The sequence below is a fragment of the Fukomys damarensis genome, unplaced genomic scaffold (assembly GCF_012274545.1).
Source record: "Fukomys damarensis isolate Sample0158 unplaced genomic scaffold, DMR_v1.0_HiC HiC_scaffold_10, whole genome shotgun sequence".
Taxonomy (NCBI): domain Eukaryota; kingdom Metazoa; phylum Chordata; class Mammalia; order Rodentia; family Bathyergidae; genus Fukomys; species Fukomys damarensis.
In genome coordinates, this window is record NW_022900922.1 from 4,843,136 (window position 1) to 4,855,641 (window position 12,506).

Here is a 12,506-nt window from a genome sequence, read left to right on the forward strand (position 1 = left end):
AAAAAAAAAAAAAAAAAAAAAAAAAAAAAAAAAAAGCTCCTGCGTAAGGGGAACTTAAGCATTTTGGGTGACTTAGCGAGATGTCATCCTTGTCTTTCGGAAGCCTTATTACACAGTAGTTAGTTTAACTTACAGCAAAGGGTAAATGGTGGTTTCTCTCCTTATCTGGCTAACTCTTGCCTCCAGGTGCTTCTTACTCCTATACAGGTTGTGCCACAAACTTCCATTTTTTTTTTCGCTTTTGGCTACAACCCTATAAAACCTCACTTGGGGAACGCTGCTGACCAGGGTGAAAGTTCCAACTTCCTGTACTGGGATTTCCCAGGGTATTCTCTGTGAAGCCTGGTAGTGCAGATTTCTTGCTCCCACCATCCTCTACTGCCTGAGACTCTGCATTTTCGTACGCTTCCCACGTGACTCTGAGCCCAGTAAATGGCAAAAACCACAGGCTCACGGGGCTTTGTTTGGTTAGAGGACGGACAAACAACGGGTTTCCGTTTTGTTTAGAATCGGGTTGTGGTTTTGTTGTTTCTTTAACTGAAGAAAGTAGAGGAAAAGGGAGGGATATCACAGAAAGCTTAGTTATGTGAAAAGAACTATGAGTCTTATTACTATAATGGTAATAATCAGGACAATCACGGATACTGCCTTCGGTGCATTCAGCTCTCTCTTAAGGGGTAGGGAACACGCTCGAGAGCTGTTGAGAAACCATTATGAGCAATAACAAAATAACTTAATGTAAAGGGGCAAATGTATCAAAATAGAGGAAAAGATGACAAAAGAAAATGAATCCTTGTAATTCTTACAGTGATGTGAAAGAGAATCGTATTTTTTTGGCCCAGGTTTCTCCAGACTAAACTTAACTTTTGACTTTTATGAACAAAAAGTTTATTGTTGCCTTACTGTGTTATAAACTCAGCAGTTGGCTCTGTTTTGAACAGGGCACTATTTTTTATTGTTTTTAGAAAGGATCTTCATAATTCGGATGGTGCATCTCTTATTAGAAAATGGCCCCATTTGGCATGATCCATTGGGATGAGGAACAGAACACTTAGGGGGAAACGAAGGGGGGGAATTTCAGTATATAAAAGTGTGGAATTGATTTAGAGTGTAAATAAGAAAACACTGGACTGCAAAAATTAAGAAAGATAAGAGCGAAATACAGAGCCCAACACATCCTTTAAAAGATCATCTGCAGATATTGTCAGGAAGTGAGTCTTAAGTGATAGCCTCCTGAACTCCAGATTTCTCTATGGTAATTTGGGAGTGACAATGACAGACTTAATCACCCTTAAATACCTCCACCCTGATTCCAGCTCCAGCCCTAGGCCCAAGCAGATGTGCCTACTCTGCAAGAAGGAGGGAGTGCTAGACAGTGGTTGCTGAGGTGAGTTTCATGGATTTCCTGCTAAATTCAATGGCCTGGAGCTCAAGCCAATTTCTTAACTTGTCCTTGCTGAACAGTCTTCATTTATATTAACACCATGGGAGCCCTACTGGTCATTTACTCGTGCACAGATTGGTTATGAGAAGTGAATGAGTTAACACACTTATAAATTAGAAGGGATCTATATGTGGAAGTAAATGTTAGCTATTATCTTCCGTGTACTTCGGCTCGGTCCAAGGTTTTATTTGAAGGAAAAATTTTACTTAACTGCCTTTAAAAGTTTTTTGAAAAGGCTACTGCTCCAAAACATTGTTTCATAGTTGAGGCACATGGGTTTTTGTCCTTTGGTCCTGTTGCCAAAAGCCAAGTTCCTCTTCCTTTTGCTTGTTAGCCCTGGAGTCTAAGCAGTAACTCCCTTTCCTCCTTCTCCCAGACGTGACTCTTCCGTGCTCTGGGCTGGTGATGAGGCTGATGTCATTACAGTTGAAGAAACTACTTCACTCTGATCTTTCAGCTTTCTTTAACTTTGTGTAAGCAAAACCATTTTATGAATTAACTCACACTCCGAACCCCTTGGAGGTGCCCTCTACATGAAAGCTATTACTAACGCCCATATTTGGTGGAGGACTTGGGAACAAAAAGTGTTATGTAAATGTTCACACATGATTACCATGTGACCCTAAATTCACCGTGGGACAGTAAAAACAGCCTAAGGAGAGTCATGAAGTCCCAGAGAGGCAAGGATTTTTGCATAAGGTATGGCATTTTTCTTTTAATTTTTGCACACAGATAGTTGTACTTCTGAAAAGTGTCATTCTCAACCATTAAGGAAAGTACATATAACTGTAAAAGAGAAAACAAATTTAGAACAAGCATTTGCTGACTATTTTAAAAGCAACACAGTCTGTGGAGAAAAGAAGAGATGGAAAGGGATTAAAATGCTGTGGGAGGCACTGGGAATGAATAGAAGCTTCTGACAGTAGGATCAAGTGGCTTCCCAAAGCTGTAGCTGTATCTGCCCCTCTGAAGAAAATCAGGAAAAGAAAGATTATTTTTTAGGGGTGGAGTGGATGAGTTCTGCCTAAAGGCAAGAAAGAGGGATTCACATCACTCTTGGCTAATGATCTTAAGTTGTAAGGACATCACAAAATATTGAATTTCATCCTTAAATCTTTCCTTCTTTCTGAATTCAGTCTCCTGGCAAAGCAAAGCAAGTGTCTCACCTCCCTACTTCCTGTCATTTTCTCTCTCTCTCTCTCTCTCTCTCTCTCTCTCTCTCTCTCTCTCTTCCTTTCTCCCTTTCTCCCTCCACCCTCTCCTGAAGATAGAACCCTGGGCTACCCTCTAGTCTCCAAATTCTTTTTGCTTTGTATCTAGGTACAATAGTAATTGTTTTCTTTTAGTTGTTCTCTTCCGTTGTTCTACTAAAGACCTGTGAAGCTGATTTTCCATTTATGGTAACGATCTAAAAATTTCCTTTTAAATTTAGTGTAAGAAAAAGAGGAATCTGACATACAGAAAGCACACCAAGTGAAGGCCATGTGGCCTGGAGATATAACGAAACTCTTGATAAGTCTGAGCAACAGAGTCTGGAAAGCAGGCAAGACGATTTCAAGCTCGTCTACTTCCAGGATCCTGCAAAGACAGGAAGAAAGCAGGACCCTCTGGGGAAAGCAGAAACCCAGGCTTAATAGGCAGTGCTTATGAGTATTAGAAATCTGTGTCCTCACAAAGCACCCGTGCCAGTCCAGAGGGATAAGAGATGAACCACAAACACTGTAGGAAAACAGAACTGTTCAGGATATGTTCTAACATCTGTTACGCACAATTCCAGATGATTAATGAAAGGATGTTTGGTTTGAAAGATACTCAAGCAAGGGGAGAAAAGCCCCCACTTTTTCTCACTGCTTAGAAGAGAGATTCTACATTTCCCAGTTCATGTTATATAAAAACCCAAGAACCAAAGACAGGAGGGGAGGAGGGGAACATTGTAGAAAATTCTGCCAGAAAACACACAATAAAACCTAGCTTGTTAGCAACCCGGCTGCAAATTATTTTTAAAAAACAAATCCTAACTGTAATGTAGTTACAGCCTCTGAGGGAAGCTCTAAGCCCCGGGTCAGCGTCCCAGAACCTAAGCTCAGAAAAGAAAGGAAGAAAGAAACCCAACCAGGCGTCTGCCAGGAATATGAAAGCAAAATCTCCGAGGCAGGAGAAACCCCCCAAAGGAGGAGAAGACTGCAGCCTGCAGTAATCTGTAAATGATTGCTGGTAAAGGCTGGAGGCTTCAGGCTTGATCTGTGTTTGTTCCCAAAGAAAGCCAAGGAGGATGGTGTTAATAAAGAGAGATTTAACTGAGAGCTGTGCTTGGAATAAAGTGGGCTACAAAAAGGTCAAATTTGATCAGTTGGAGCAGATTACAGGGGCTTTAAAAGGTGGTGTGGAGAACTCGAGCAGGGCTGGGAAGTAATATAGCGCAAGATTGATCTGGGGGCTGGAGAGGAGCCAGGGCGAGCGCTTATCAGTCCTGGAAGGAGGAAGAGCTGTGCCGGGCTCCGCGCGCTCCAGCCCCAGCCCCAGCCCAGAAGCCGCCGCCCGCGTCCCCTCCCCTCCTCCCGGCCCCTCCGCTCCGGGATCGCCTTCCGCGGCTCCTAGACAATGGTTTCCCTAATCTCTGACTTGGATCCCCTGAGAGACTGGAAAGTTTTAAGGTAGGCCTGCTCCGCTTTCTCTCTCCTCGCGGTTCGAGTTCATGGTCAAGTTCCTGCCAGCCCCAGCCCACTTGAGGACAGCCTGCTGGGCTGGCCGGAATGTGCCTGCCTGTCTCTGGGCTTAGATGACAGCCGGATCTGGTGGGAGGAAGGCTGCGTTTTGACAGGGAAACAACTTCGAGCTGATGAATGCAGGCGTGTGAGTGTGAAGTCCTCAAGTTTCACTATAGGAGAACACGCAGATGCCTTCTTAATGAGAGAGTCCAGCCCCATATCAGTGCTCCCGACTGGCTGACTCACAGCATGGAGTCCTGCGGTGTGGTTATTGGGCTTGGAGGGCATCACAGGAGTGAGGGGGAGGTGGCAGGCTTTGGGGGACCTCAGATAGAAAGGCAGACTTCTTCACAAAGCTTCCTCGCTCCTCCTTGAAGAGGACCCACGGATGGAAATTTGTTTTCCTCCCCCCGGAAGACCGCTCCCTCCTCACCCAATTTGGAGGAACAGGTATATACAACACTCAGTTGGCCTTAAACCCAAAGGAGCCTCATTTATGAAATAAAGTCATCCTCAGAGTGCTCCTCCAAAGGCGCACTCTGACCTTAGTGCCTCTCAGAGGCCCAAAACCAGAACCCAGGAGCTAAAAATGGCCAAGTTGATATGCCGTTGCCATTAAAGTCTGACCTTGTGCCTTTCGTAGGATTTGCAATGGATTGGAGGGTTTAAATTAATTCTAAGTGGCATTTCCTACTGAAAGCATTTTGGGCATTTTTAAAATTTAAAAATGTTAAGTGAAGCGATTTTTATTAAAAGTTGTTCTATATAATGTCATGTTTTCCCAAATAATACCTGTGCCAGATCATGGTTTCATAAGAGAGTCAAGAATCCAAGTAAAGAATACAAATGAATAGAAGAGTATGTGTTCCTGAGACCTTTTTTTCCTGACATTTACCTTGTGTTAATTAGCTAGATACTTAACCTCCTTTCATGATTTCTGCCTTAGTCTTGTCTAATTTTATTATTTAAAAAACCATTATAGAACAGAGCAAATAAAGGAAAAAAAGACCAATATCATCCTAATTTTTAGAAAAATCATTACATCTTACTTTCTAGAACTTTCTGTGTATGCATGTTGTACATCATGTAATATGTCTATTATGTAATCTGCTTTTTGGTTTTCCATGTTTCTGCCTACCTTTCATGACCATAATTTTAATAACTAACTAAAGCACCATCATGTTGATGTATATCATTGATTATAATTATCCTGTTTGTTGAAAATTGAGATTGTTTCTGGTCTCTGATTTGCATTAACAATACAGTGAACATCTTTGTGTCTATAGCTTTTCACTTTCATTAAAAATTCTGAGTTCCCAGTGAAATGGTACAAACATTTTTATGGATCTTTTAGTGATGATTTTGAAATTTGTTTGCATGTTTAAACTTCACCTTTGAGACTTAGTAACATACTTTACCAAATGTTCTTATGGTACAGCTACTAGAATATGTTTCACTTTCCTTTTCTCTAACCGAATCCTAACCTATTTCTAAAAGTGAAAGATATCTTAAGAGTGGTTTCAAAAATTCTTGTTGGGTGATTAACCTAATATTATGCATGAGTAGATAAAGCAGGCTCCAGCTCAAGAATGTGTGTGAGTTCCATTACAAATTTTGAAAATGTAGTCCCCAAGGGCCTTTCTAGATAATTATACCAAGTCTTGACCTATTTAAAATGCTGGCTTTCCCTTAAATGTGTCTCCATAATAAGTGAAGTTTATTTTATGATTAGAGTGAGTAAAGCTTTACAAACTTGGCGAGACCTAAGATAAACATTTTTACATGAACAACTTTGGGTACACTGAGTTCATTCGGTCCACGCCTCTTCTTGGCAAACTTTAATCCATCAGCTTTTTAACTGTATATAATACTTCCCTGAGATAAGGAATTTTATAATTTATGAATCAAATTTTAGATCCCTTAGTTGTTTGCAATAAAGCATCCTTTGGCTAACTATGATTCGTTGAGCAATAAGTCTGTGCCTTTAATCTATAGGAAAAGCAAAGACGTAGCACAACCTTTTGAACAGATAGTCTAAGGCATGCCACTCTGGTTGTCTGCAATAAGTCACATCAATACAATGCATTGGAAACCCAGAGAAATGGGGTGGAAGACACCAATCCAGTTAAAAAAAAAAAGCAGTCATTGCCCATGTGGATTAACACATGAGTAGAAAACTTAACATATAAAAGAGTAAAAGACTTTGAAATCCATATAATCTAGAATAATATTTTTAGGCATTGGGTCAGGAATGTGGCCTGGAGTTTTGCCAAACCGGTTATTCCTGAAAAGTGATCTTAAGGCACAGTTTTAAAATCTGCTTATGTCGTTACAGTTTGGTGTCTTCAGATAGGATTTCCTTCAGGATACAACTTCAGGTCTTGAGCTCATGTCAAGAATTATATATTTCACTCTAACCTGGGTCCATTTATCACATGAAAAAAATAATCAAGGATGGGAATAGTGCTGTTGGCTATTTCAATTACTCTCTGCCTGAAAGGCCATAAAAGAAACCTAATGGCCACCAAAAGACGTGCCAATAATTTTCAATCGTAAGACTCGTCTTTTGACTCTTGGCAAAGCACAAACATGATAACTTCATGCAAAGAAAAGAATCAAAATAAGCTAAATCAGGGGAAAAGTGTGTATAGTGTACAGAAGAAGAAAAAATGACAATGAAAGAATAAAACCAACAAACCAGACAATGCATTTAGTACATGGTGTGATGTTCATAGATATTACTTGAGAGAGAACAGTTGACATCAAAGTAGTTTCAACTGGGCAGGGAAAACTGACCACCTGACCTCTCCTTCCACAGCCCCTGCATCATCTTTATGAGAAGGTCTTAAAAAACCCAAAACTGATACATGTCCCATTTTGAGATGGAAGAATTAGGCACCAGAACTGAAATGACTAGAAGTCACAGATTCACTAGAGGGACCAACCAACTCCACTAGTCCTCCAACTCCATCCTCCCTCTGGAGAGATTTTATTCTCCACCTTCCCTTCTGTTCTACTCCTTGTCCCACAATTGGGGACATTTTGGCCCAGACCACTCCTCAGCAGAGCCACACATCAGAAGCTCAACAGGATACAAACTGTGTCTTCAAAGGCCACCCAGACCTTGTTCTTTTTCTAGCTGTCATGGGTTAATGCATCCCAGTGCTATCTAGCTGGGTGCTCCAACAGCAAACCTAAGCATCCTCCTTTGCCCCTCATTTTCCCTCTTAGTTTACATCCAAACTATTGCCAATTCTCTGCCTCCCACTGCCAACACCTCCTTTTGCACAGAACTTTTTAACTTCCTCCTGGTTTATCTCCCTGCTCTCTCAGAATAAACACTTCCAAAGCTGTCTATTAGATCATGTGGTTTTCTTTCTTAGACTTTTCTCCTTTATTCTCGGAGGAAAAGCCAATGTCGTCATTCTAACCCCATCTGACCTAACCCTTGTACACCCCTCCAGCTCTCCAGCCATGCCTGTCTTTCTCTTCCTCTCACACAGCCAACCTTATTTCATCTTTCTGTGCACTAGCACCTCCCTACCCCACCTGGACAATTCCCTTAACTCGTGGTGGGGCTTCCAGCTGCTTGTCACTCAAGTCTTAACTCAAATGTCACCATCTCAGGGAGGCCTTTCCTGACCTCTCACCTCAAAGTTATTTCCAAGTCATTCCCTAGCTTATCTCCTGATAGGTGCAGCCTGAGAAAATTTCAAGTATTCAACTGCTTTTGACTTACGAAGCCATCAATGCCAAAACCCTGTTATTTTTTTCATTTATTTGTTGACTCTCTCTTTCTCCTATTAGAATGTATGATTATACCTAGTAGTTAAAATATTTCTCAGCACATGACAGACATTGAATAAGTGAAAAAAAAAATGAATGGATGGGTGAAATAGTCACTATTTGTCTCCTTTACCTCACTGTCCACAAATAAGGCCAGAGACTTTCTGTGTTTTCTTCATACTCTAACTCTAGTTTGTAGCATGGTGGTTCTGTGCTATTGTGTTCAGCGACTTAATTAATGAATTAACGATTCCCAACTCCCAGTGTCATTTCTGTCTTCCATCTCTTATTTCTGTGGAAGTTAGCAAAGTATCTGATTTGGTAACATGGAAAAATTTGAAAGTCTTGCTGACAATTTAATATATATCTATTATTCCAGTGGAATTAGTCTCTCTAGACAAGAGAACTGTCTAGAGCAGAGGTAAGCAAATCTCTTCTATAAAAGGCCAGATGCCAAATACTGTAGTCCAGGTTTTGAGGGACCATACAATCTCTATTGCTACTACTCAGTTCTATCACTATACCATGAAAGCAGCCATGGAAAAAATGTAAACAGTTGAGCTTGCTTATGAGCCAATAAAACTTTATTTACAAAAACAAGCAGTAGGTTGAATGCGGCCTGTGGACCACTGTTTCTCTCTCATCTATTAGCAAGACTAATGATGTGACTAACAAGAAAACAGAAGTGACTTTGACAGAGAGTTCGAGAGATGTTTTCAAATCACATATGACAAAGTGAATATAATAAACTTGCCTCATTATTAGAAAAAAAATCAAAAGGGGGCTTGGTGACATTTCAAAAGTCAGAGATGTTTGAAGTCATGGGTGCTTGATCTCACAAATATGATTACTGACTGGAGAAAACTTATGGTTTACCATAGCCCTTGACTGCTTGGATGTGCCTTAAAGCTGTGGCAAAATATACTTTTGCCTTGAGTGTGTAAGAAATTCTCATTAATGAGAGCAACACATGTGATAGAAAAAATAGACCCAACTCTGATATATTTTAAGTCCTTGCTTGCCCTCCATTCTTTCTTTTTCATTACTTTTCATTCTTTTTCTGTAGCTCACTTACTATACTCTTCCCTTTCACGTGGCTGATAAACCTCCTAAGACGATTTGTGCTAAAGGCATGCTGAATATCTTTGAATGTGTGCCACAGGAAAATGCCTTTCAGTTCAGGCTCCACCATATCTTGAAGGTGCCCAGAGTAGGGAGCGGTTGTTGGAAGCTCTGTTGGTATCCACTGAGACTAGGCTGGCTATCTGATGGTCAGGAATTAGTCTTCTTATAGGACCAAATGGAAAAATTATTAATTCCTGTTACATGCCAGGCATTATGCTACTTCCATATACAGTATTTTGTCTTTACAACACCACTGTGAACAAGGGAGTGGTATTATACTGGTAGAGTTCACCAGCTTACCCGAACACACACATGAAACCACTGTATGGGCTTGGGTCTTGCTAACTCTGAGCCAAAGGACTTTAAAAATTATGCCATATATTTCCTTACCTAGTTATGCCTTTCCTTGGTACATTGAAACACTCGATGAAGTGTACTGCCTGAACGACATCTCAAGAAATATTTTCATCATGTAATTCTTCCTTCTCCCTTGGGAATATTTGAACTCATGATGTAGTTAGTACTGGATACTTGAAAAAAACTTCACAGAGCCATGGAAAAAAGGCTATTACAATATAGTGAACAGTTAGTAACATTGTTTAGGTATGCTGATTTATCCATTTGTAGAAATTAGTACAAGGTCTGGACTATTAAAATAATTTATGATATTAGAGAATAATTTATATTTTTAACACAGCATGACTAATGCAGCAAGGATACAAACTAATAATTAAAAGGTTATTTTAAGATCAGATGAAAAGGCAAAGTACAAAGTATAATTTTTCTATAGGTTGTTCTGCTATTCTTTGTATTTTCATATAATTCTAGCACGTAAAAAACAAAACAAAACCATCAGTTTTCCTACTGCACAGTTTTAAGTAATCAACAAAAAGATATTCACTAGACAATTTGTTTTTTCTGTTCTTTCAGTTTTGTTTTTTGTTTTTTTTTGTTGTTGTTTTTGGTTTTTTGGTTTTCTGCAGGATCTTTTTATATAATTCTGGCTGGACTTGAACTCACTATGTAGCCCAGGCTAGCCAGCTATCTTCCTGTCTCAGCTTCCTAACTGCTGAGATTACAGGCATGTACTATCATACCTGGCACTCTTGCTTCTGTTCTTGAAAGGGTCTGTTTCTTTAGCTGGCTGATCCATCAATGTATCAAAAACAAAACCAACAAATCCAAATCACTTGCAATCTCTGTTAGGAGATCCATAACAGAAAATGCTTCATATAAACAGGTAAGGTTGCTCCAAAATCAGAGACCACAGGGAAGGCATTTTCCCAAAATACAAAATAGAGGAGAATCACATGACTTTTATTCTACCATTTGTGATGTCAAAGATAAAGCCAGACAATAGTTACAGTGATAAGGACAGATTTTAATTGGCAGTCTACTACTACAATAGAAAAAAAGCATCTAGCATGTAGTGAACTCAACTTTGACTTGTCAGAGGTTACTGGATATTTTAAAAGGAAAATGAGGGACTTGGGAATAAGAGGTGGTGAGCAGGAACTCTGCAGAGTTAGGGAAGAAGTAAAGAACAAAGAGCTGGTCAATGTCCTCTCCACACCAGCCAGCTCTGTCAAAAGTCTCTTCTCCCTCAAAGGCTGGAATACAAGGGCCCTACCCTTCCTAATCAGTACCTTTAAAAAAAAAATTGGGGGGTATATATTTATAATGTATAATAGTCATGTTTGTTTTGGAGAATTGGTGCATATATATTGCACCTAGATCATTTTTTATCTTATCCCCCCAACTCCCTTTCCTCCCTTTCCCTGATCCTCTTATCTCCAAAACATCTACCTTCTTGTCTCCTACCATTTCTCCTTTATTTTACTCTTAAATTTATTTATAGCTTGCATTTCCTATATAAGGGAACTAATGCAATATTTAAGCTTCTGTGTGTAACTTATTTCACTTAACACTATGGTCTCAAGATCATCCATTTTCCTACAAATGACTCAAATCTATCTTCTTTTTTACCTGTACCACTTTTTCTTTATCTGATTTACTCTTTTTTAAAAAAAAGTCCTTGAAGAAAACACTCCTGCATTGTAGGTGATATGTGTATAAGAAATACGTATTTCGCAGGAATTGGGGGAGGCAACTTGGGAGGCCTTTATAGTCAAAGTTCTCCAAGTGTGTTCAGAGGCCACTGGTCAGGTATTGGCTAGAACACACAGTACATTCTGCTGGCAGCCTTGAGCTTTCTTGGGCAGGCAGTTAAAGAGGACCTGGATTATGCTCGAAATATGGCCTTGAGCTGCTAGAAACTATGTTAGCATCTGTTCAGATGTTTTGATAGCAAGAAGGGGAATAGGCAAAACCATCTGTGTGAAATCTGTAGTTTTCATAGTCCAAGACTGAGGCCTAGTTAAGAAGCAGACTTAGCTGAGCCTGGCTGGAGTTTAGTCAAAAAGAGACTCTTTGCCTGTCCCGCTTCAAGGACAGAAAAGACATTCTGCTTTCCTCTGAACATTATAAATCCATTTTCCACTTGTTGCCATTTAGTCATTAAGGACCAGTTAAACCATTTGTTTAGACTTGGTTGGTAGTCGAAGGTATTTGGTAGATGGTGCAAGTGCTCAAGCATTTAACAAGAGGCTTTTCTATGGAAACCAAAAGGAAAACAAACATTACTGGTGGAAGCAGAGTAGAAACTCTTCTGAACTCACTGAGCCAACCAGCTGAAAAGATTGGTAGAAATTTAACCTCTAAGTGAATTTAGATGGTGAAGGGAGGACAGCAGAGGCAACCAAGTGGATTTTCCCAAGTTTGAATGTCGTGGTAATGGTACAGACATTAGTATCATGATGTGGTATTTCCCAAAATAGAGCATGGGAGACACAGGACATCCTAGTGACTTTCTGAGCATCCCATGCGAAAGCAGCCCTGGGCAGGAACATTTCCCATTCATTATATGATTTGCTATGGTGACAACTTCTTTGAAGTTTATGTCTTAGCATGTGTAACATTTTCAGATCATGAGGCAAAAGGCAGCTATAAATAGGACATTAGTCCTTAGTCTCATTTAGGATCTAGGATGTCAGCTTTTAGTTCTCAGTAGTACTAAGTCAGAAGGGAGGGGGAAAAATCAGAAACACTAATTTGGAAAGTCGTAGGTGGGCTTTGAGAGAAAATAGAAGAATTGAGGGCTTAGTAAGGACTGACTATGTGTCAATGATAGGATCCAGTCCAATTTAAGGTAAATAATATAACCTCAGAGATAATAAATAAGACCAGAATCTCAAATCTCTCTGTATATTTATCCTCCATCTTTAGTCAAAAATACATATTATTCTTTTTATAGAAGAATTCTGATCTCATTAAATTTGGCCTGATTATTTCTTTAAGTATAGCAATAATTATAATTGACCACATAGACCTTTACTGATATTGCTTTGCAGGAATTTTTTTTTTTTTTTTTTTTTTTTTTTTTT

At 39.7% G+C, this 12,506-nt stretch overlaps 1 protein-coding gene across 1 annotated transcript in view; it reads left to right on the plus strand.

The window, feature by feature from the left end:
- Nucleotides 1-3,973: 3,973 nt before the first annotated feature.
- Nucleotides 3,974-12,506, plus strand: part of Celf2 (CUGBP Elav-like family member 2) — a 511,103-nt gene continuing 502,570 nt past the window's right edge. Inside the window, exon 1 of the mRNA XM_033761820.1 lies at nt 3,974-4,098. Coding sequence (XP_033617711.1) covers nt 4,046-4,098 — 53 coding nt within the window. The 5' untranslated portion in view covers nt 3,974-4,045. The remainder of the gene's footprint in view (nt 4,099-12,506) is intronic.